A 25,829-nucleotide genomic window follows, 5' to 3' on the forward strand; every position below is an offset into this window, starting at 1 on the left:
GCACTCTGAAGTACTTGCCCATTCTTTTTTATTTTGACGAGCACACCGATTCAGTACCTGGAGCAATGGCCATATGCTCAGATAAGCATTGTTACTCAATCCATTATTCATGCTTGCACACAGTACTGTTACTTGTCTATCATATGAGAGTGAAAAGTTGAAGTGAATGGTTAGTGATCAGGTGTAAGGCAAGAAACAGGACACTACAAGTAACAAGCAGGAATAATGTCAAACTGATACCAAAGAAAAATTTCACATTTACTGCACCATAAAAGAACTTTGCATTATGAGCAAAACAGAGGGTGTGCCCAGGGCAGAAAACAGTTCTCTTTCTTGACATGTTCTCTGGGGTCAGTGGAAGATTGTGGATGCTCCTGAAGACATTGTGAGACACTGTCATGTTGTAGGTGTGCCTGTGCTGTCATTATTGTAGACTTACCTATAATTTGCTTTTTTTTTTTTTAAGCAAGCCTTAAAAATTATCGTATGCAAATGCTGAAAGGCTGAGAACCACCAGACTAGATGTCTAAGCTAATCCTCCTTCTGCACTGGGTAACTACCTACTGCTTAAAATTCTACCCATCCACTAATTCTCTTTAATTTCTACCTAACCTCCTAGGAGCTCAAGCCACTGAGCTGTTTTGCATTGGTTTTTGATTTTGGGATTTTTCCTTTTAGTGAATAACAGTTATAGTGTTTGTATGTTCAGAGAGCCTGGACCCTGATCACCTGTATTTATCCCTGCTAGTGCTAGCTATCTCTTCAACAAAGCCAGAGGCCAGCCAGAAACCTTGGCAAATGGAAGCCTAGGAACAAGTGAGACAGAGACAGAGTTTGCCTACCTATGAAAGGAGTAATGTCCATGTGAACTGTAACTGAGATGATTTGCAGGATAAACAACCCTCAAAATGTGCCTGATTCAATGTTGGATCAAATATATCATACTGTTTTCCTCTCATATTTTCCCTTCACTTACTAAAGCTCTGGGGATTGGTGTAATCTTAGTTTGTAGTGAATTTAGCTTATCTGTACTATGGAACATCCTTGGGTAGATTTAAGCTAGGTCCTTAGGTTCTCCTAAATATACCTGGACCAGTGATGTCAGCAATGGAACAGGTTGGGGTTGGCAGGTGGCTCTTTTCACAAGAGAACTGTGCTGACTTGCCAGGTCTCCTGGGGCTGCTTTGAATCCAACCATATTCTTTCAGATCCATTCTAACCTTCTCCGCACCCTATAATGGGCACCCTAAGAATGAGGTGGGAATTGAAGAGATCGTGAAGGATGAGGTCATTTACGCAGTGATAACTTGTTCTAAAAGTCAGAAGTTACTGAAGAGAGGTTCTGTGAAAAGTAGAAAGAGATTGCTGGGCACTTCTGTCGTGGGTCTGAAGGTCCTGGAGACTGAATCCAGAGAGAGGGATATGGGCTAATGTGAAAGTAACTGTAAACACACAGTTTCAAGGCGATCCTAACATAGACCCGGACAGTATTATTTGAATCACCAAAATATGAGTAATTTATATTGGCTATACTTGTCCTTGCACAAAACCTGTAATGGAATCCTGCTCTGATTTTGGGAGTTGGAGCTCAAGTACAGTGCCTATCCTGCTGTCCAGTGCTTCTGCATCATCACGAGGAGGTTTTCTGCTCAGGATGGTGCTTGTGGGGATATAAGGACCTTTGAGATGGAAAACTATGACGTGGCCCATAATGTGGCTGAATTCTGCTCTTAGCAATGTGTTTTAAACTTAAATGTTAAATCTTTCTCTTGAAGATAACACTTTGCTTTTCTGCTTATGCTTATGTACAATTAAAAAGATTAAAGATGGGTAGGTTCGGTTTGAAGACATTTGTTTCAAAAACCAAAGCTCCCTTGGATGTGAGACTGGAACTTACAAAATGAGACTGGAAAATCTCATCATGCTAAAGAGCAAGGAAATATTCAGAAGCTACTAGAGGGTGTCAGACTCCGTATAAGCTCCATCTGCCCAAAGATGGAGCAATTTGAGCATCCAAAGGGATACTCAACAAAATAACTGCTAACATGGTTTGGCTGTGTCCCCACCCAAATATCATCTTGAGTTGTAATTCTCATAATCCCCATGTGTCAAATGAGGAACCTGGTGAGAGGTAACTGAATCATGGGGATGGTTACCCTTGTGTTGTTCTCATGATAGTGAGTGAATTCTCATGAGATCTGATGGTTGTATAAGGGGCTTTTCCCCTTTGCTCGGCACCTCTCCTGCCTGCCGCCATGTGAGGAAACACATGTTTGCTTCCCTTTCTGCCATGATTGTAAGTTTCCTGAGGCCTCCCCAGCCCTGCAGAACTGTGAGTCAATTAAACCTCTTTCCTTTATAAATTACCCAGTCTCAGGCATTTCTTTATAGCAGTGCGACAACACACTAATGCAACTGCAAAGGATTGAAACATATAAACTATGTTTAAATAAATACACTCAGCTCATTAATCACTTTGGGAGGATGTAGGGAGCCAATTTATTCTTTGGAAAATAAAAAATGATGCATATGTCTTGTCTTTTCGATATGAACTATATCTCAGGGTCACCAAGAGTTGATGGAAGAAATTAGTCTTTATTTAAGCACTCCAGCGATAAATGAAGAAGTAATGATAAGATGAGAATATTGTCATTTGGCAACCTCTGATTAGTTAGTAAATCCAGGCAGTGATTATCAGTGGCAAGTAATGTTCCAAAAGAAGAGACAAGCGGCCACCAGGTATCTCTTAATGGAAATGTACTAAGCCACTTATGAAGTAGTCTTGCCAGAAATATTAAACTTGAACTTGATTAAGCTCTAGATCTAACTACCAGTTGACAGGGAATATAAAAGACAGAGAAACATGTTAAAGGATCCTACAGATATAATCAACAAAATTTAGACTGTAGAAATTCTTCAGGAGAAAAACCCCAGGATTTTTTTTTTATTCCCAAAGCTGGAATGAAATGAAAAAGAGCAGGAACCTATGGATTAAGTAAACCCAAAGAGATCAACAATTCACAATCCATAACTTCAGGAGGAGTCTAATGCACAAAGATGCTGTGAAACATTGTAGGACAACCAAGGAGGTGGAACACTGACTTGATATTAAGGAATTGTGGCTATTTTTCTTAGGACAATGACATTGATATTAGTTTTATATTTATATTTTATATACCACTGCCCCATCTTTGCTCCCACAATAGGAATCAGTCCCCACAACTGGATCAAAGGTGTGATTACTTGTATTGAATTTTAAGAACCACAGGAATAGTTCTTGCTCCTCATTCAGCAGTGTCCTGAAGATAGTGCACACATAGTTCCAGAGATACCTATTTATTCCTACTTCAGAGGAAAATATCACAAGATGAAATGCTATGATGGCTGGATTGATTCCTATTCAGTGGATGGGGAAACTAGGCGGAGTATAGAAAAAGTAAGATTGATCAGGAGTTGATAACTGCTGAAGCTGAGGGATATGCATAGAGATTCATTAAACTATTTTTTGTATTTTTGAATATGTTTGGAAATTTCCATATTAAAATTAAAATGACTTGGAAACCACTGGATCCCATAGTTCATGATCTCTCATAAACACAGCCATGTGGAACATTGAACTACTTACCTGTTGTCATGATCTCTGTGGTGCTCATGAATAAAGCTGGGTCAGTGGGTCTGTGGGAGCAGCGCTAAACTGTACACTCATATGTAACAGCAGCTGCTTCGGGGAATCAGACTCGTCTCTCAGTGAGACTCACTATCACACATGACATGCCTGGTTAATCCAACATTATATTTCACAAGCTACCAGCACACAGCTATTTTTTCTACATTCCTTTCTATATCCCTTTCTAGATTCCTTTCTATATTCTTGTTTTTCTATATTCCTTTCTAGATGCCTATTTTTCTAGAATACTTTCTATATTCCTATTTTTATCTATTCCTTTCTTTATTCCTATTTATTTTCTATAATGCTACTTTTCTATATTCCTTTCTATATTCCTTTTTTCTATATTCTATATTTAGACCTTTAAATCAATATCTAAACCTTGATGTAGATAATGTACATGCTTACCTCTGGACTATGTGTGCAGTATCTTCAGTATACTGCTGAGAAAAGAGCAGAGATTATTCACTGGATGATTAAAATTGAATACAAATGATCAGATCTTTGACCTGGCTATGAGGACTATAGTCAATGGATGAGTGCAAGCTGGGAAAACAGGTGTATATTATTTTTCCCTAAAAGGAACACACAGCTCAAATGTGCTCACTCAAAGAGTGACAAGGATCAAGGATGGATGAATCACAGTGGTTTAAAAAGACCATGCTTTGTCTTTACCACACATTTTATGATCTGTAAACCTCAAGGTATATCATTAACCTACTTGCACCATTGCACCTGTGACATCTGCTCAGTTGAAACCTTTGGACAACAGCCTACTGCTTGCCACTTAATATAAGAGAGAGGAAGAAGGCAGAAATCCAAACATACATGACCAAGCTTCAGGGGCTGGGGAGGGGACAATATAACCAACAAAACCCAGTTCTTTTTTAGACAGAATTTTGCTCTTGTTGCTCAGGCTGGAGTGCAGTGGGGCAATCTTGGCTCACTGCAACCTCTGCCTCCCAGGTTCAAGTGATTTTCCCGCGTCAGCCTCCCAAGTAGCTGGCATTACAAGCACTCGTCATCACACCCTGCTAATTTTTGTATTTTTTAAATAGAGATGGGGTTTCACCATGTTGGCCAGGCTCCTCCTGAACTCCTGACCTCAGGTGATCCACCTGCCTCGGCCTCCTAAAGTGCTGGGATTACAGGCATGAGCCACCACACCCAGCCCCAAAACCCAGTTCTTACCAGAAAGTTCTTATCAGAAGGTTCCTATGAAATCAAACTGAATGCTATGAAGAAAACAAAGTTGACAACCTAGTCTTAAATCAAGATTCATATCTTCCAAAAATTATTCTCTAACATTCCTTTTATAACAACCTTTCTGTTACTCTGTAGTCACTTAGTCTTTGGAGCTAAAGCATCGTTATATTTTTCTTTATATGCTATTCTCTATTTAGGGGTTGCTTTAAATATATGTTATATCCTCAAGTGTATATCAAATATTCCAAAGGGCGAAAGCTTTTAATTTTTGTCCCATTTCATTTTCTTTTTATATCTTTTTTAGAGACAGCATCTTGCTCTGTCTCCTAGGTTGGAGGGCAGTGGTGTGATCATGGCTCACTGCAGTCTCAAACTCCTGGGCTCAAATGATCCTCCTGCTTCAGCCTCCCAAGTAGCTGAGAGAACAGGTGTGTGCCACCATGCCCAGCTAGTTTTTAAAACTTTCTACTTGTAGAGATGGGGTCTTGCTATGTTGCCCAGGCTGGTCTCGAATTCTAGGCTCAAGCAATCCTCCCACCTCAGCCTCCCAAAGCACTGGGATTATAGGAGTGAGCCATTACACCCTGACCTCCCCCATTTCTTAGTACACTGATGCGGAGGCACCCAAAAAGCCTTTCTTGGAAGAAGGACGGAATGGAGGAAGAAAAGAAGAAAGTGAGAAAGACTAGCATATAGGAGTTTAAAGGCTGAAATATTACATTACTGCTAAAGCTCTGGTATGAATAAACAGATTTTTTTCAGAGCCAAACTTAAAGCTTTAAATTACAAGTCAAAAAAATGTTTTACAGTTTGTGCAATCAAGATGAGTGATTCAACATTATGGGGCTTACAGTAAGTAAAGTATAATAATTCAAGTAACTTGGTGCAATTATTAAAATAGGTACTGAAATGATCAATTAGCCTTGCCTATAATGCTAATACAGCTTCATAATCATTTCTTCTTTAATATGTCCTATGATTTTTCCCAAGATTTTTTTTCAGTTAAGTCATATTGAAAATGATTTCCCAGATGTTTGATTGTGTTTGTGTGTGTGTGTATACACACACACTCTATATACATATACATTTTCTATATATATATTTTATATATATACAAACATATATATTTTGCACATAAATTTAAGAAGCAACATTAAGTACATAAGTGGCAACAAAATCAATTCACCTACTTTAGCAATATTTGTTACTCATACTAAACGAAATTACCTGTGAGTAACTTGATGAGAGGTATTTCCCATTGCACTTAGCAATGCGTCTCAGGATCTGTAATGCTTTATCTCCTTTCTTCCGAGTAATCAGCCAACGGGGAGACTCGGGGACAACCCTGGCAAAGAAGGAGGCTTTTGTGAGTTATGTCTAGGAATTTCAAAATCTAAAATCTATTGCCTTGAGTTTTTCTATCAAAATGGATCTTGCAATTAGATATAAATTTGGGAGTCAATAAGAGTTGATAATAGGTCCCTGAAACACAGATTATTCTTGCAAGATTATAATGGATGGGAAAAAAATGCTAGCTTGATAATTGAATCATTGCTCATCAAAATAATCAATATGACATTGCTCTTACAAAACCAGGCTATCTTACAATATATTGATTCCATATATGAAAAGAATTGGGATTTAGTGAATATTAAGAAAAGCTTAGGAATCTGATTTATATAAACTGACTTGCCCATATATTAAAATTAAATTAGAAGAATCATTAAAACATGTTCATTCCAATAAAAATCAAGTGCTGGCTGGGTGCAGTGCTTCACGCCTGTAATCCCAGTACTTTGGGAGGCTGAGGCAGGTGGATCATTTGAGGTCAGGAGTTTGAGACCAGCTTGGCCAACATGTTAAGACTCTGTCTCTATTAAAAATAGAAAAATTAGCTGAGTGTGGTGGTGCACGCCTGTAATCCCAGCTACTTGGGAGGCTAAGGCAGGAGAAGCACTTGAACCTGAGAGGCAGAGGCTGCAGTAAGCCGAGATCGTGCCACTGCACTCCAGCCTGGGCAACAGAGCGAGACTCCATCTCAAAACAACAGCAACAAAAATCAAATGCTTATCTGTTGCTTTTTGATAATGTAATTTTTTGATGCTCTTAACATTTCCTTATTCCTCAGAGAATTTCTGAGTAACATTAATTTGCTTTATAGAACACACAGAGAAGCAAATAGACTTCATTGCATTTAATTTGCATGTTGAAATACTGGCAGATATGGTTTGTTGCCTTATAGTTTTCATGAAGCTATTTATTACAAAACAAAACATAAAGCACCACCATACTTAGAATTTTGTGTTCTGGTATTTTGTTTTGTTTTGTTTTGATAATTATTAATAAAATCATCAACAAATACTCTCTATAAATCCTAAAATTCTCTAAAAATTCTCAAAGCAGCAAATTTCCTTTATTGCTTTCATTTTCATGTTGGTTTGGAGTCTAATTTCTGTGGAATCAGTATAAATATGATGATAACCAAAACCACATTACCAGTAATAAAGGAGGAAGAGAAAGCTGGGCAGCGTGATGGCTAACTGGATTCCTTGCCAATTGGGGATGAAGTAGGCAATTCCAGGGAGAATTATGATTCCAAGGGTAAAAAACATTTGAATCACGATTCCCACAATCCTCCTTTGTTTCGAACCTACTATTTCTGTCACTAAAGGAAAACAAACACAAGAGGTCACAGAAGCACAAAGTCAGCTCCAAAATAAACAAACAAATACAGAGATGTTACACCTGTTACATCCATCAGCATTGCTAGAACACGCTAGCACTCAGATACCGAGGCTTCCACACTTGTAGAAAGGATGGAGGTGTCCTTCTTGATACTAAATGCTTTTCTCCCACTCTTGCCTCTGCCACTTATCACAGGCACTTGCCATGTTCCTCTTATGCACCCAGCCCTGCAATCTTCTGGGTACAATAGGGAAATATGAAGAATACATGTGTCGGTTTTAGGAAAGCTTCAGTGATGATTATTTTAAAAGGTAATTGTAATTATCAAAACATAAATATGTTAAGATGGCTACATTGTATCACTGTATCTCTAGAGATATGCACCTTCTAGTCTCCTTAGAAGATTCATTATAAATATTAGACTCTACAAAGACTTTTTGTTATCACAAGACAACTTCTATTAAATGATAATTCTTTCCACAGCGTTGTACTTTTCGTTGACAATATTGCCTAAAAATCACATGGGAAATTTTATTGCTGAAATCTTTTCCTTTCCTGCCCCTTCCCACTAATTGGTTTCTTTTATTCTGATTATCCTGGGATAAGCTACTTTATTGTTGCCCTCAGATCACAACTTTGCAGATTCATCTAGACTGAGTCTCCTTAAAAATGCCTTGCATTCCAACGTTACTCTTTCTGTTCCAGACAGTGACAACCAATCCCTCTAATAATCTTCTCTCTTTCTCCCACTCACAGAAAGATCTTCAAAGGTCTCCAAAATGTGCGCTGCTTGGAGATTGCATAGCAGTGACAGAAGAGAGTGGGTGTGCAAAGATCTGCAGCAATAATCTGAGAATTCACATTTTCCTGGTCAGAAATACACCACTACTCTAGGTGGCTGGTCCCGAGCTAGAAATGGAACAAAAGGAGTAGCCAGGGCTTTCCCAAGGGATATGAGAGAAAAGTAAAGTGAACTTTTTCCTTCTTCCATCCCCAGAAGGTCAAACTTTCTGGCTGTAGAAGATATCCAAGGGTCACAAATGAACTTCTCATTTTTAGAACATAGTTCTCCCATAGTAAAAAGTTCCCCACTTGTACAGAAAGAGGAGAATTGGGAACACAGGAAAGTAATCTCAAACTGTACCACAGAACACAGTGCAGACAAAATGCTTTAAAAATGCCTCAAGAAGCTACTGAGATTTTATAAAAATTAATCTCTTATAAAGCAAAGCTAGAAACCATATTATATCAGTATAGAAGTACTTAAAAGTAGTTTGCCCCAGTGTTTTATAATATTCTATGTTTGGCTCCCAAAGTAAGATGGTATTTTAGTTTCTAAAGCACTCAGAATCCTACCTCTGAGCTCTCCTATCTGCAGAAATAATTACTGTAGCTGCAGTGAAACCTCCTTTGTTAAAGGACACATGAGGAAGAGGAAGGTTGATTAACTAGCACTTGTTGGCCATCTGGCCCTAGTTTCCAAATAGAGAAGATGGTGTAAGAATGTCTTACCAATCACGTAGCAAGTCATCCATGTCCCCTTTCCAAACACACCTTGCAGGAAGCGGAAGATCACAAACACAGGGAAGTTTGGTGCAAAGGCCACCACAACCCCAGTGACGCCAACACCAAGGCAAGAGAGCAAGTAAATGACGATCCTGCCATACCTTTTTGAGAAAGACAGGAAAAGAGCTCGCCTTAAACATTTTCTTCAACACAATGGGAAAATATAACATAAAATATGACATCATATTATATTATTATATTATTTTAAAAATGTTTTGCAGAGACAGGGTCTCACTATGTTGCCCAGGCTGGAATCACAAAATTTAAAGCACAGAATGCATCCTTTGTGATTGCAGTTTCTGAAAAGATGACCCTCCTTAAAACTATTGTTTCACGTAGAGTCTCCCCAGTGGTAAGGATTTGACACTTTCTAACATTTCTTATGTGTCAAGTCATAAGGACAGAGAGGCAGAAAGAAGGAGCAATGGTGTGTTATGGCCAGAAGGCCTTGCCTTGAATCTCACCTCAACCATCTACCAGTCATAAGACCTTGGACTAATTCCTAAGGTCTTCAAAACAAAGGTTTTGCTTGCTTGTTTTTGTTTTTTCCACTTTTTCCTAGAGGTAGGTTGTAGAGGGGATCAAATAAGATGTGAATGTGAAAGCGTTTTATAAACTACAAAGTTCACAGGCAATGTCAGTGGTTCCTAAATTCTGTATTTTATTTTCACCATTGGCATAAGTGTTATTAAATAGTTTAGGAAAAGGAACAAGGTATCATGCACAGCATTCTGAGAGTCTGGTGTTAATTGGTTCAGCATAGAGGTGTCAAATTATTGTCTGGTAAATGTTTGCTAACAATATCCATTAAGAGGTTTGATTCTATGACATCTATGACAAATTCATAAAAATTTCCATAAAATAGGTACATATAGCATCTTGCTTGAGTCAGCAGAGTAGAGTTGGAAATAGCCTTAGTTTATCTAGATTTTTTTAGTGGACTCTGTGTCCCCTGCCCCTACACATGCACAGCATTCTCCTCGTTAACATTGCCCATGGGAGTGGTACACCTGCTGCAATTGACAAACCTACAGGGACACATAATCACCTAATGTCCACAGTTTACCTTTGGGTTCACTCTTGATGTTGCATATTCTATGTGTTTTGACATGTATATAATGACACGTATCCACCATTAAAGTATCTAACAGGATAGTTTCTCTGCTCTAAATATCCTCTGTGCTCTGCCTATTCATCCCTCCCTCTCCCCACTCCCTAGCAACCACTGATCTTTCTTTTTTTTTTTTACTGTCTCCATAGTTTTGCTTTTTCCAAAATGTCATATAGTTAAAATCTTATAGTATGTAGCCTTTCCAGATCAGCGTTTTCATTTAGAATTATGTACTTACGTTTCCTCTATGTATTTTCATGACTTGATAGTTCATTTCTTTTCAGTATGGAATAATATTCCATAGTCTGGATGTATCACAGTTTGTCCATTCGCCTACGGAAGGGCATCTTGGTTGCTTCCAAGTTTAGGCAATCATGAAGAAAGCTGCTATAAACATGTATGTGTAGGTTTTGTGTGAACATGAGTTTTCAACTTTTTTGGGTTGGAATTGGAATACCAAGGAGGAGACCTGCTGGATCATATAGTAAAAGTTTGTTTAATTTTGTAAGAATTACAAACATGTGTAAGAATTTTGTCATCTAAAGTCACTGTTTCATTTTGCATTCTCACCAGCAATGAATGAGAATTCCTGTTGTTCCACATCCTAGTCAGCATTTGGTGTTGGCAGTGCTCTGGATTTTGGCCATTCTCATGGGTATGTAGTGGTATCTCATTGCTGTTTTAATGGGCATTTCCCAGATGATATATGACATAGAGCATCATTTCATATGCTTATTATCATCATCTGTATACTCTCTTTGGTGAGGTATCTGTTAAGGTCTGTGGCCCATTTTTTAGTTGGGTTTTTTGTTTACTTATTGTTGTGTTTTAAGAGTTCTCTATATATTGTGGCTAACAGTTCTTTATCAAATATTTGTCTTTTATTAATATTTTCTCCCAGTCTGTGGCTTGTCATTTCATTTGTTCTCTTGATAACGTCTTTCACAGCACAGAAAATTTTAATTTTAATGAAGCCCAGCTTATCAATTCTTTTTTCATGGATTATGCTTTTGGTGGTGTATCTAAAAGGTCATCTAGATTTTTTCCTATCCTGTCCTCTAGGAGTTTTATAGTTTTGTATTTTACATTTAGGTCTGTGATCCATTTTTTTAAAGGGTGTAAGGTCTGTGTCTAGATTCTCTCTTTTTTTTTTTTTTTTTTTTGGCGTGTGGTTGTCCAGTTGTTCCAGTACCATTTGTTTTCTGCTTTGTCAAAGGTCAGTTGACTATATTTATTATCTATGTGGGTCTATTTCTAGGCCTTCTATTTTATTCCATTGAACTATTGGTAGAGGTCTATTCTTTCACAAATACGACACTGTCGTGATTACTGTTGCTTTACAGTAAGTCTTGACGTCAGGCAGTGTCAAGTCCTCTGGCTTTGTTCTTCTCCTTCAATACTGTGTTGGCTATTCTGGGTCTTTTGTTTCTACATATAAACTTTAGAATTAGTTTGTCAATATCCACAAAATAACTCTGTAGGATTTTGATTAGTATTGTATTGAATATATACATCAAGTTGGGAAGAACGGACATCCTGACGATATTGAGTCTTCCTATCCATGAATGTTGAATATCTCTCCATTTATTTAGATCATCTCTGATTTCTTTCATTAGAGTTTTGCACTTTTCCTCACATAAATCTTGTACATATGTTGCTGAGATTTATATCTAAGTGTTGTGTATTCTTGTGGGTGCTAATGTAAATGGCATTGTGTGTTTAAATTCAAATCCTACGTGTTCATTGTTGGTACATAGGAAAGCAGTTGACTTTTGTGTATTAGCCTTGTACCCTGCAACTTAACTATACTCACTTATTAGTTTCAGGAGGTTTTTGTTGTTGTTGTTGTTAATTCTTTTGATTTTCTACATAGACAATCATGCCATCTGTGAACAAAGACAGTTTTTATTTCTTCCTTCCCAATCAGTATACCTGTTTTTTTCTTTACTTGTCTTATTTATTGTATTAGTGAGGGCTTCCAGCATGGCATCGAAAAGAAGTTATTAGAGATGACGTATTTGCCGTGTTTCTGATCTTAGTGAGAAAGCTTCTATACAGTTTATCATCATTAAGTACGATGTTAACTGTAGGTTTTTTCATAGACATTCCTTAACAAGTTGAGGAAGTTCCCCTATATTTCTACTTTACTGAGAGCTTTTGTCATATATAGATGTTGGATTTTGACAAACACTTTTCTGCATCTAAAGATATGATCATGTCATTTTTTATTCCTTAGTTTGTTGATGTTATGGATTACATTAATTGACTTTAGAATGCTGAACCAGCTTTATGTACTTGGGATACTACACACTTGGTATGCTACGGTATCTGGTTGTGGTGTATAACTTTTTTATACACTATTGGATTCTACTTGCAAAGTTTTGTTGAGGATTTTTGCACTTACGTTCATGAGATATATTAGTCTGTAGTTTTCTTTTGTTGTAATGTCTTTGTCCAGTTTAGGTATTAATGTAATGCTGGTCTCAGAATAAGTTAGTAAACAATCCTCCTACTTCTATCTTTGTAAAGAGTTTTTAGGGAATTGGTAGAGTTTCTTCCTTAAACGTTTGGCAAATTCACCTGTGAACCCATCTGGGCCAGGTGCTTCCTGTTTTGAAAAGTAATTAACAATTGATTCAATTTATTTAATAGATATAGCCCTATTCAGAGTGTCTATATAATCTTGGGTGAGTTTTGGTAGATTGTAATCTTTCAAGGAATTGGTCCATTTCATGTAGGTTATCAAATTTGTGAACACAGAGTGTTCATAGTATTTCTTTATTATCCTGTTAATGTCCATGGGATTGGTCAAAATGTCCCCTCTTTTATTTCTAATATTAGTAATTTATGTCTTCCACCTCTCTCTCTCTCTCTTCTTTCTTTTTTCTTAGTCTGACTGGAGGCTTATTGATTTTTTTTATCTTTTCAAATAACCAGCTTTGGGTTTTATTTTCTCCATTGATTTCCTGTTTTTAATTTTATTGATTTCTGCTCTAATTTGTTTTTTTTTTTTTCTTCTACTTGCCTTGGGTTTAATTTGCTCTACTTCTCCAGTTTCCTAAGGTGAAAGCTTAGATTATTGATTTTATATATTTCCTCTTTTCTCATATATGTAGTCAATGCTATAAATTTCCCTTTAAACATTGTTTTTGTTGCATTCCAAAAGTCTTGAGTGTTTTCATTTTCATTTTGTTTAATATACTTTTTAATTACTCTTGAGATTTCTTCTTTGACCTATGTGTTACTAGAAATGTGTTGTTTCATCCCCAAGTATTTGGGAATTTTCCGTCTATCCTTTTGTTATGAATTTCTAGTTTAATTCCACTATGGTCTGAGAGCAGACATTGTATAATTTTTATTTCTTCACATTTGCTAATATATGTTTTATGGCCCAGAATGTGATTTATCTTGAATATTGCATGTGAATATTTCATGAGAACTTGAAAAACTGTTAATTGTCCTGTTGTTAGATAAGATTGTCTAAAGATGAAAATTATATTCTGTTGATTGACGATGCTGTTGAGTTCAATTATATCTTTATAGGCTTTCTACCTGTTGAATCTGACCATTTCTGACAAAGGGATGTAGAAGTCTCCAGTGAAATAGTGGATTAATCTATTTCTCATTCCAGTTTTATTACAGTTTTTGCCTCTTATAATTTTATGCTCTGCTACTAGGCACATAGATATTAAGGATTATTGGCTTCTTGGAGAATTGACCCCTTTATCATTATTTAATGCCCCTTTTTATCCCTGATAACTTTCCTTCCTCTGAAGTCTGCTCTGCTGATAATAATATGGCCACTTCTGCTTTAGTTTGATTACTGCTATCACGGTATAGTTTTCTCCATCCATTTACTATTAATGTATATGTGTCTTTATATTTAAAGTGTATTTCTTGTAGCCAATGTATATAGTTGGGTCTTGTTTGTTGATCCACTGTGAAAATCTCTGTCTTTTAGTTGGTGCATTTGGACCATCTTACATTTAAGGTGAGTATTGACATGGTTAGGTTAATGTCCACCATATTCGTTACCATTTTCTATTTGTTTCCCTTGTTTTTTATTCTTATGTTTGTATTCCACACTTTTTTCTGGCTTTTGTAGTTTAATTGAACAGCAGTTTATAGGATTCCACATTTTCTTCATTTTTAGCATATCAGTCATGTTTTTTTTTTTTAAAAAAATCGTTTTTTAGTCATTGCTACTAAATAAGAAACATATTTTTCTTATTCTTAATTGACCTAACAGATAACAGTGTATTCACTTATTCCTCTCCAACGCCTTTCCTTTATGTAGATCTGGATTTCTAACCGAGATCATTTTCATTCTCTCTAAATAATTTCTTTTAATATTTATTACAAGGCATCAAATTCCCTCAATTTTTGTCTAACAAAGTCTTTATTTCTCCTTCACTTTTAAATGATAACTTTTCAGAGTATAGAATTCTAGATTGGAATTTTTTCTCAACACTTTTAAGTATTCCACTTTCTTCTTGCTTACATGGTTTCTGAAAAGAAGTAAGATATAATTTTTATCATTGCTCTTTTTCTATAGTAAGAGATTCTGCCCCTCTTCTTTCAGAATTTTTCCTTTATCTTTAGTTTGACTATGATATAACTAAGTATACTTTTTTATGTTTATCTTGCTTGATTTTCTTTGAGTTTCTTGGATCTGTGGTGTCTGACATTAATTTTGAAAAATTCTCAGTCATTATTGTTTAAAATATTTTTTCTATTTTTCTCTCTCTCTTCTCCTTTTGGTATTCCTATTACACAAATATTATATCTTTTGTAATTGTCCCACAGTTATTGAACATTCTGTTCTGCTTTTTCAGGTTGTTGTTATTTTGTATGTGTGTGTGTGTGTGTGTGTGTGTGTGTGTGTGTGTGTGTGTGTTTTCAGTTTTGGAGGTTTCTATTGGGATATCCTCAAGGCCAGAGATTCTTTCCTCAGCTATGCCCAATCTCCTAATAAGCCCAGTAACAACATTTTTCATTTCTGTTACAGTGTTTTTGATCTCTAGCATTTCATTTGGTTTCTTTTTTTAGAATTTCCATCTCTCTTCTTACATAGCCCATCTGTTCTTGCATGCTACTTTATGCATCAGACTTCTTGGCATAGTTGTTTTACATTCCTAGCCTGATCATTCCAACATCCCTGCCATATCTGAATTTAGTTCTGATGCTTGCTCTGTCTCTTCAACTGGGTGTGTGTGTGTGTGTGTGGTGTGTGTGTGTGTGTGTGTTTTGGCTTTTAGTATGCCTTGTAATTTTTTCTTGATAGGTGGACATGGTGTACTGGGTAAATGAAACTGCTGTAAATAGACCTTTAGTAATGTGGTGAGGTGTTGGGGGAGGGAAGGCATTCTGTGGTTCTATGAGTAGCTCTCAGTCTTTTAGTGAACCTATGCCTCTAACCAGTGAACTTCACAAGTGCTTCTCTATCCCTCTCCTCTTAACTAGGGGAGAAAGGCTAGAGGGGGCTGGAGCTGAGTATTTCCCTTCTTCCAAATTAAAAGTTAGAGGAGGCTAGAATTTGGTGTTTCTCTTTCTCTACCTGTAAGGCTAGAAGGGGCTGGAGTTGGTATTGCCCTTCCCCCAGATCAGTGAGGCTCTCAGAAAACCCCAGAAGATTAGGCTCTGGTTAAACATCTTCTCCTGAGGGCAGACGTTGTTAAGAACAATGTTCTGGCATATTTCAAAATTGTTCCTTTTCCCCTCTGGCTGCCAGAGCATGAGGAATTTTCCTTAATATTCTCCTTTATAACCTTGTAGAGCTTCAGGTGGCAAAACAAACAAACAAACAAACAAACAATCACAAAAGCTTGGGCCCTCCTTTGAGTGAGTCCCTCTAGAGTTTTTAATCCTCCAGGCCATCCACACTGATCCTCTTGGAATTCATCAATTACAGCTCATGTTTATCTACCCTGGCTCTCTCAAGGAGGTTTCTGTGCCTGTGTTACGATTCTCTGTATTCTCCTGTCTTTCTATTTAGTGGGGCCGGCGGGGGACAGGGTGGTGCTGAAGGCAGCAGTTTGCCCTGTGCTTTCACTTCTCTTATGGATCTAAGAAGAATTATTGATTTTTCAGTTTGTTCAGCATTTTACTTGTTGTCAAGGCTGAGTGGCAAATTCTAAGCTCCTTATATGCTGAACCGGAATCCAGAAGCCCCAATCTAGATTTTCAAATTCACTTTCCACCCTTCCTATATTGTACTCTCATTGACAAATGGCCTATTAAGTTATCTCTTGTTCTTCCTTCACATGTATAAATAATGGATATGGTGGAAGACAAGAAGCCAAATGCAGGAGGCAGGGTTATTCATGACTCCTCCTTCTCCCAGGTCTGGCCCCTCCCCTCCTGCAGCATGTCCTGTATGAGGACAGATGCTCAATCACTTATGAAAATACAGGTAGGGGAAATTCCCCACTTTAGTAAAGTTAATTTAGTTTGGAGATATGTTTGCTGACTGAGTAAGATTAAAAAAAACACAGATGAAGCAAAACCTACTATCTAAATTAGAAAGAGTAAAAACAAAACAAAATAAATAAATATTTAAACTGCACAGTTCCAAATTGTAGCCAGCAAAAAAACAATGGCATGCAGGGAAAATTAGGAAAGGAAAGATGAAACTTGAAAGAGCTAGAAGTAGAACAGGAGAAAAGGACATCAATAAAAAGAAGAAAGAGGGAAAGGGCATCACACACGAAAGGATCCAGCAGAAACTCACATGCAAAGAACAGCTGTGGAAAGGGCGAGAGAGAAACATGAAAGAGAAAGAAAGAGTGACAGAAAATGAAACTCAAGGCTCTACCCATTTTGAAGCACTGCTCTGATTAAACTCAGATCTTCAATTGGCTACAGGATGTGGGACCTTTTGTTGCTCTATTAGCTAATTAATTGCTGTTTGCAGTTCTCTAAAAGGTACACTTAGTATCACCCACTGAATGGTACAGTCACAAGAACCCACCATGGGCTGGGCTGGATTAACCAGTATAATATTAGGCCAGATATGGCCATGAGTCAGAATAGATTAACCAGAACAATATTAGGCCAGATACGGCTATGAGTCAGCGATTCCCAGTCTATACTCCTATTACTCCTGCTAAGGGGGATAGAGAGGAATATTAAATTACCGCAAGTATTTTCATAGTTAGAATTGGGATAAAAATAGAGTTAAACATGAATACAATAACTAGCATCAATAATGTTAAGGAAGAAGAAAATTTAAATAGAAAGCATGACTGTCTTGAATATATACACTCACCATGCCTGCCATTGGGCAGTTGCATTTATGAATACAACATAATAGAAAAAAAACTCCTTTAATGGATTTTGGAAAAATGTTTTTTTCACAGAGTTTCACATTTATAGAAAAAATATAAGGATATCTTTAAAAAAATTAGGTGAAACAAATTTGGAATAGGCCGATCTTATGACTAAATTAATAAAACCACAACCAGTAAGTTGTTACTGAAGCACATCGAATTGATTGATTCTATAGTATCCAGCACAACAGTGCATCAACCCAATTATGATGTTCCTGCTTTGGAGGTCTGTGTTTTCATTCCGATGCTCTCAGACCTACTGGGAATAGCCTCAGACCTTTGTGCAGTTCAAGGAATAAGGAAATGAAGTTTGAGAAGAAAAGATTTAGTCAAACCAAACAAGTGTGAATGTCATGAATGATGAAATCAAGAATTGTTTGCGAATTTAGCAAAAAGACTGTTTTAATAGTTAACAGAAAACATTTTTCTCCCCATATTAATGCATGGTGTTATAGTGACATAAAATGGCAGTTACATCGGTGTCTACCTGTCCGCTGCATAGCCTAAGGTGAATGCTCCAGTCAGGAAGCCAAGGTTCAGGATGGCTTGGGTAAGGTCCAGCATCCATGCATTGACACAGACAAGGTCAAACTGAGAAAACAGAGAAAACACACATGGAGACATGCCAGAATGCTGATCTTCAAAACACCTTATCTTTTGTACAGATCAGTGATCTGTCAACGTTTTTGCTCATATACTCCTTAAATAAATTTTGAAAATGTATCACATGCATATGTTTACAGTAACATATAAATATTCTTTGTCAGTTTAAATAACTGTAAAGGATGTAATTTTCAGTATACTATAAATACTGATATTTAAAAATAATGTTGTTATAACATCATTCTTTTTCTTTTTTTCATTTTTTTTTTTTTTTTTTTTTGAGATGGAGTCTCACTCTGTCACCAGGCTGGAGTGTAGTGGAGTAATCTCTGCTTACTGCAACCTCTGTTTCTCGGGTTCAAGAGATTCTCCTGCCTCAGCCTCCTGAGTAGCTGGGACTACAGGCATGTGCCACCACGCCCATCTAATTTTTGTAGTTTTGGTAGAGATGGAGTTTTACCATGTTGGCCAGAATGGTCTCAATATCTTGACCTCGTAATCTGCCCACCTCGACCTCCTAAAGTGCTGGGATTATAGGAGTGAGCCACCGTGCCTGGCCAACATCATTCTTTTTTAGTGTATTGAATAGAACAGGGGTTCCCAACCACTGAGTCACAGAGCAGTACCAGTTTGTGGCCTGTTAGGAACCGGGCCGCACAGAAGGAGGTGAGCAGCAGTGGGCCATGAGCATTACCGCCTGAGCTCTGCCTCCTGTCAGCTCAGCAGCAGCCTTAGATTCTCAAAGGAGCATGAACCCTATTGTGAGCTGCTCATGGAATCTGGGTTGCGCACTTCTTATGAGAATCTAATGCCTGACGATCTGAGGTAGAATTGTTTCATCCTGAAACCATCTCCCCCAACACCCCTACTCCCTCCATCCATGGAATAATTCTTCCACAACACTGGTCCCTGGTGCCAAAAAGGAAGGCACGGCTGCAATAGAGTATGAATATTATAGCAATCGGACACCTGATAGCAGGTGTCCGATTGCTATAAACAGACTGTTCTTTAACAGTCTGAAATTTGACATCAATTTTTTTCTCTTTGAACTCTTATTTTCGTTTCCACAGACTTTTATTCTAATGTAATATATTTTGTGTAGAAAATGTTTTATAGGTTTTGTCACCATACTTCTATGTACAATAAGTTACATATATAAATTGACATTTAATTTTTAAAATTTTCCTGTGGCAATAAGGCTTTAAATATTGGATTTTTTTCTGATTGGGTTATAATTACAACTACTTTTAGACCATAATTGATAAAAAATATAAGATGTAATAAATTTTAAGAAATAATTATTATGCAGAAGTAAAATTTTGTCAGAAATGTACATCTCCATGGCCAGAAAAATGTTAAGGGAGTCTACGTTTTTCTAGTTAGGTCATGAAATTAGTGGATATATTATTTATTACTAGAATGAGTTAGGGCTCAAAATTAATTCTATTTCTGGTTTTCATTTTTATAAATTTATGGGCCAAGAAGACTTTTCCGTATAAATAAATCAGTGGGAATGGAGGGAGTTCTGTTACAGAAATGTTACTCAATTCTTTAACCTCCTTCTCAGCTATATGCCAAGATTCACAGTGATCTATCACCAAATTATTATTATTTTTTTATTAGCCAGCATGTCATGTAAGTTCTCCCACAGTTCTGCTCTAAGGAAAAAAAAATGGAAACCATCAGACTTACAAAAAGTTGTTTGATTAAGTCATTAGTCATTTATATTTACTTATAATTAGTCTTACATTAAGAAAGGTACTTTTCTAATACTGGAACAATATGTCAAATTGTCCCATTGTTTGATGCCCTGCAGATTTTAAAACTTCAAGTCAGTGCCTCAGAGTGAGATGAGAGAGAGGCATGATTAACTTTGCCAAGTGGGAAAAGTACAATTTTGGATAGGAACCCGCGTCCTTAAGAGGGACATGTTCTTAGACAAATTTGTTATGGGAAAGAGGACAAATGTAAGTTGAGGATCTGAAAACTGGCTCCCTTAAAATTATCCAGGCCCACAATTCCTGGGATCATCTTTTCAAATCTCCAAGTGGTATGCTTACCCCAGTTTCATGCTGCAGTCTAACCACAGCATTAGACCCTAGCATGAAGAGAAAATTAATGTGGTTGGAATATGAATTGTGAGGAGTCTCATAAATACATACTCATAAGGAAAGTATCATATTTACTTATAAAGTCCAACCTCTTGCCTTGATTTTACAGCTAATGACCTGTCACCTAACATAGCTGGAAGAAATTTGGAGGCAGTAGTAGTCGGCCTCTCACAGAGTTGCTGAGATGATCGGTCGAGATGTAAGAAGTAAAGAGATTTACAGATATGCGTAATAGTTGTAATCATCGTCATTTTAAAGGATTTTTATTACCAATTTTGGTTTTTCAAGGTACAAAAATTTTATTTTAAGTAAACAAGGTGATGATTATCTATCTGAAATAATTTCTCATTGGAATTAAGCAGGCAAAGAATGTACCTAAAATAAAAGTACATAAAATTTCAGAAAGCAAACAGTGAAATCAAACTACCAGCAGAAATGCAATATTTACTTTGGAAAAGTATCAACCAGTGTCAAATATAAAAACCCAAACAGTAGAATTTACTTCTTCCATCTGTACTTCAAACAGCTGAGTTAGCTAGCTTAGGGAAACAGGGGTGCTTTTTGTAGATGACATACAAGGCCTATCAAGAGCTTGCCTTTTAATACATGTATTCAGCTGCTTTTGAACTATGTGAATTAAAATGCCCCCAAAATATTCTTTAAACCCATAAAATATTCTTTAATATAATACTGATTATCTTCTTGACTGTCCCATAAAATAAATAGTCAAATAGTATTTGTCTCATATTCGATATGTAAATAAGAACTAATTTAAAATAAATACTTCAATGATTAAAGTGCAGCGATAACACAACATTTTCTAAAGCTCATGATGGGCATCTGGGCCAGATACTGCCTGCCCTTCTGTGTTGTCTTCTGTACCTCAGGGGACTACATTTCTCAGATTCCTTTACTGGCAGAGTTCTGTGTAGGCTGCACCAGTAGGGAGCTAGCGCGAGATCAGAAGGTAGGAGGGAGGTAGTGGACATTCTGCTTCTGGTTGTGGCAGCAGCTCCAGCTCCAATACTGACAGTGGTGGCTGTGGGAGTCAGCCAGGGCCCCACGTGCCTGGCCACATGGGGGCAAAGAGATATTGTCCCACAGGTGCCAGCTTTGTAATGGCCACCCAGCAGGGCAGGGACTGACCACCAAGACACTGCAGGAACTGTCCTTCCCGACCTCTGTCCTCTCCTTCTTCTTCAGCTCTTCCAAAACAGCTCAAATCCTAACCCTTTTATTAAAGTCCTCTCTGGTTAAAATACCTAGCCTAGTTTCTGTTGTTTTGGTTTTTTTTGTTGTTGTTGTTTTCTTGTTTTTTTGAGATGGAGTCTTGCTCTGTTGCCCAGGCTGGAGTGCAGTGGTGTGATCTCGGCTCACTGCAAGCTCCGCCTCCCAAGTTCATGCCATTCTCCTGCCTCAGCCTCCCGAGTAGCTGGTACTACAGGCGCCCACCACCACGCCCAGCTAATTTTTTTGTATTTTTTAATAGAGATGGGGTTTCACTGTGTTAGCCAGGATGGTCTCAATCTCCTGACCTCGTGATCTGCCTGCCTCGGCCTCCCAAAGTGGCCTGGTTTCTGTTTTTGTGACTGGGATCTTGCCATTTTTCAAAAGTAGAAAATAAAACAACAAACAAAGTATGTGTTGCTAAAGAAATGCACACACATCCACACACGCTTGTGTTTCCTGTACAGGGAATTGCAGGCCCAAGGATTGAAGGGCTTGGTGTTGACTCTCGCTCATAGAGTCAGGGAACAGACCTCTGCCTCTAGGGTCTGACGCTTCCTAATCAGCTCTCAGCGTGCTGCCTGCCTGCTGATGCAACAGCTCTGGGCCTGTGATGTGTCTTTCGTGTTTAAAGAGAGGTTAGCGGGCACCAAAGCCATGAGCTTCACAGGCTAAGTCCTTCTTTCTGATATAAAGTACTAAAAGCTTGGTGTAGTTCCTAGGGAGACCTAAAACCCACCTCTTGTCAGTGGGAGATCATTGTGAATCACCAACAATTTACTTAAGTCTGAATCAAAGGTGCACATTTATGTCCTTCTCCTAAGGCAATCTATGTGGAACAACTGAGGCATCTCCTATTTTTTTTCAAAGCATACACATGCAAAAACATTAAGCAATTTTAAATGTTCATAAATCTATGTGTACCCATTCTGTTACTTATTAATCTTCAAAGTCACTTTTACACAAAGAAAATAATGCCTTTTGGCGTGAGCAGAAAGTCAGTCTGATAAAAGACTCAAACAACTGTTCTCATAATGTAAGGATTACATTGCTTCGTTTTGCAGAAAGCCTGAGTAACTGTAGCCAAATGAGAAACTTTTGAAGGGTTTCCAAGTGAGGGTTTTTCTTAGCTTTTTTCATTGTTAAAATCCAAATAGACATTATGTTAATTTGAGTTGTAATGATGAAATACTGGGACAAGTAATTGTTCGATATATGCTAAAGTTGTAATTTCTAAATTATCCTTAAAACAAGAGCAACAAAACATCTCCCATTTACAAAGGTCAAAAGTAAGAAGTAAGGGAGAAAATAATGCAAGTATTCGAAAGGCTTAGAAACTCAGGAGAGGGGCCTCATTTGCTCCTTGGACCATAGGGAATGGATCCAGGTGGCCATCAGTTGGATTTTTCCACTGGGGTCTAGGTTAGCCCTCTTTGACAAATTCTCACTTAAGAGATTCTAAGGTTAGACAATAGCACAGTATTTTACTTTAGTTATGAGCCATGAGAAATAGCACTCATTTGCGATGTGCATTGTTCTAGGAGGAGGAAGTCTCTGAAGTCAAATTACAATATCTATGTGCTTCTGTTTTAATTTTCTAGGGATGAGTTGTCAATGGAACCTTTCCTAATCAGCTCTTAGCTTGAAAACAGGAGTCATTAACGTCTTCATTCATGTTAAAAATAACAATAATAATAATAATAATCACTGACACTGTCAGGTGTGGTGTGCTCCTGGCTACATTTTGTATTGGCCAAAGCAATGACATGTAGACCTCCATGGGCAATTTCCATTTTTAATCAACCACACAGTACCATAACAGAGCCTAATAATGGCTAAAAATTATAGTAATCATAAATAATTATTTAGTTTGGGTTTCCATGAGGAAAAAGGATGTCGTTATTAATTCAGGTCACCATGAAAAAATTTTAACATGATCTGATAGCATTATTTGGGCACTTTCATTTAATATCAAAAAGTTAACACTTCTTATACTGCAGGTATAAAAAGTAATCATCAGGTATGTTGGAGATCACCCCAATTTGGTTTGCCTGGCATTATGCCAACAAGGCTGGGAGGAACACCTTGTTTCTGCCCGTGGGAGGAACTTGTTATATAGTTTGGGAGCCAAGGTCAATTTATGTGAAGCAAATGTAGAGCGGCTGAGATCTAAACAGAATGGAATCCACTAAATGTAAGAGAACCTCAGACAAAGAAATGGCCCGTGGTGGCAAGAGCAGCTGGAGACTTGAAGAAGGTGGGACCAGAGCAGGTCCTACAATGAGCTGGATTTAGACAGAAATCAAAGGGAAAAGAAGGGCACTGAAGACAGGATGAGGAGCAGACCTAGGCACAGAGACAGAAACGTGGGTGCCAACAAGGTTGTGCCTGGCACGTGGCTGGGAAGTACAGCGTTTTAAGCTGGGCAGCCGCTTCTCCCCATCCTACCTTTGATGGGGAAGGGAGTGTTGGTCCAGGGCCAAGACAGGAAAACAAGGGGATCTGCAATGATTGTCCAGAATAGGGAGATTTAGTTTAATGCAGAGAGGCGTCATTATGAGATACAAGCTCTTAGATCCTCACTTGTCATAGAAGCTGTTCTCTAAGGTTCATAACTACCAGGCTTTACTGTAGGTTAGGCAGCTAAGCTTTGAAATAGGATGGAGCGATGTCTTCTAAATGCATCGCTTTTTGTCTAAACTTGTGAAACTGGGAGACATGAAAGTATTAAATCTGTTTGAATAATAATTCCTGCCATTTATTAACTTCTGCCCTTGGTGACTCATCCTCAGGTTGTACAAGATGTGTATCTTGTGATACGTCAGCCCCTCTCTGTCCAGGCTGTTTTATTTCTTTGTAGTGAAGGCTTGCAGTTACGCATCTTAAAATGTTTACGATTTCTCTAAATAACTGAGACTGTCTAAAGATGAGAAGAAGATGAAAGTTTCTAAATATGTGCAGGGTCCTCCTGGCAAAGATGAATCCCGGTTCTGGAGCCAGACAGCCTGGATGTCTTGACTTGGCTGCTCCCAGCTCTGTGTCCTCTGGCGATTTTCCAACATTGTTGACCCTTGTGTTCCTATCTGTAAGACGAAGAGCTGGAATGAAGAGTCATTGGTATAATATATATAAAGTACTCAGCCCGGTGCCTGAGACATAGTAACTGTCCAACAAATGTTACCAATTGCATTATAATCAGTGATGTAATACTGATGATAATAAACAATATATATATAGAATTACTTGAGGTAAATGAAAAAATGCCTGAGCCCAACTCCAGTCCAATTAAATAGGATCTAGTCTAATATGCAGTTGATATAGAGGTTATCAACTATTTACCTGCTGGAAGATAGTTAATTTCAGTATATTTTGTTGGATTAGTGTCCCTGCCCCAACACCCTACATTTTAAGTCCGCCTGAAACCTCAGACTTTGACTTTTGGAAATAGGGTCTTTGCAGATGTAATGAGTTAAGATGAAATATTGCTGCATCAGAGCAGGCCCTAGTTCAATGACAGGTATGCTTCGAAGAAGAGAAAACAGAGACACAGCCACATACAAGAACAAGGTCATATGAAGCCAGAGACAGAGATTGGGGTGATGCATCTACCAGCCAAAGAGTGCCAAGGACTGGCAGCGGTGCTGGAGCCAGGAGAGAGGCATGGAGCAGACCCTCTCCTAGAGCCCAAGAGACAGCATGGGTTCAAAGCATTGAGAGACACTGCTATGCACATTAACAAAATAAGCCGTAAGAAATAGACCTTGGCTTCCAATTCCTAAAGGTCACTGAGTCACAGATTTATGGATTCCTGTCTCTCCCCATTCCAACTGAAAGATACATTAACACAAATTCCAAGCCACAGATAGAAACTAGAGAAAGGTCAGGCCCACAGACCCAATAGTTGGGGAAGTTTTGACAGAGAGCAGAGCAGGCAGGAGCCACGTCATCTGTCCCAGGCAAGGGAGCCTGCGAGGGAGGTGAACAAGGATTTATGGCTCCCTTTTACTGTTCCCCTTCACTAACAGCTTCTGCACTGGCTGCAAGGCAGAGGAAGGCTGCGGGGAGGATTCTGGGATCCGGTTGTGCAGGAGCCCATGGGTCCAGCTGCCCACAGTAGGGCCGAGGAAGCTTGCCCTGGGTGCAGGTGTGTGTTGAGGGACTGGAGGCCACGGGGCAGGCAGTACAGAGGTCAGTTGCTGAGCACCTGAAGGGAGGGCTTACCTCCTTCCCTAACTGTCTTGTTCAGCCCCATCAAACTCTCACAAGGAAGAGTGGCCAGAGCTCCTGAACCCATGGTATCTCCCGCTGAGCTCCGCCAACCAGAA

The 25,829-nt window shown here is 38.2% G+C and overlaps 1 protein-coding gene across 2 annotated transcripts in view; it reads right to left on the reverse strand.

The window, feature by feature from the left end:
• Positions 1-25,829, reverse strand: part of SLC22A3 (solute carrier family 22 member 3) — a 101,049-nt gene that overhangs the window by 37,030 nt on the left and 38,190 nt on the right. For both annotated transcript variants that reach the window (XM_015137640.3, XM_077999223.1), the window contains exons 2-5: positions 18,051-18,154; positions 9,071-9,225; positions 7,370-7,538; positions 6,101-6,218 (exon numbers count right to left, since the gene is read on the reverse strand). In XM_015137640.3, the coding sequence (XP_014993126.1) occupies positions 6,101-6,218; positions 7,370-7,538; positions 9,071-9,225; positions 18,051-18,154 (546 nt within the window). The remainder of the gene's footprint in view (positions 1-6,100; positions 6,219-7,369; positions 7,539-9,070; positions 9,226-18,050; positions 18,155-25,829) is intronic.

Source organism: Macaca mulatta, chromosome 4, assembly GCF_049350105.2.
Source record: "Macaca mulatta isolate MMU2019108-1 chromosome 4, T2T-MMU8v2.0, whole genome shotgun sequence".
NCBI lineage: Eukaryota > Metazoa > Chordata > Mammalia > Primates > Cercopithecidae > Macaca > Macaca mulatta.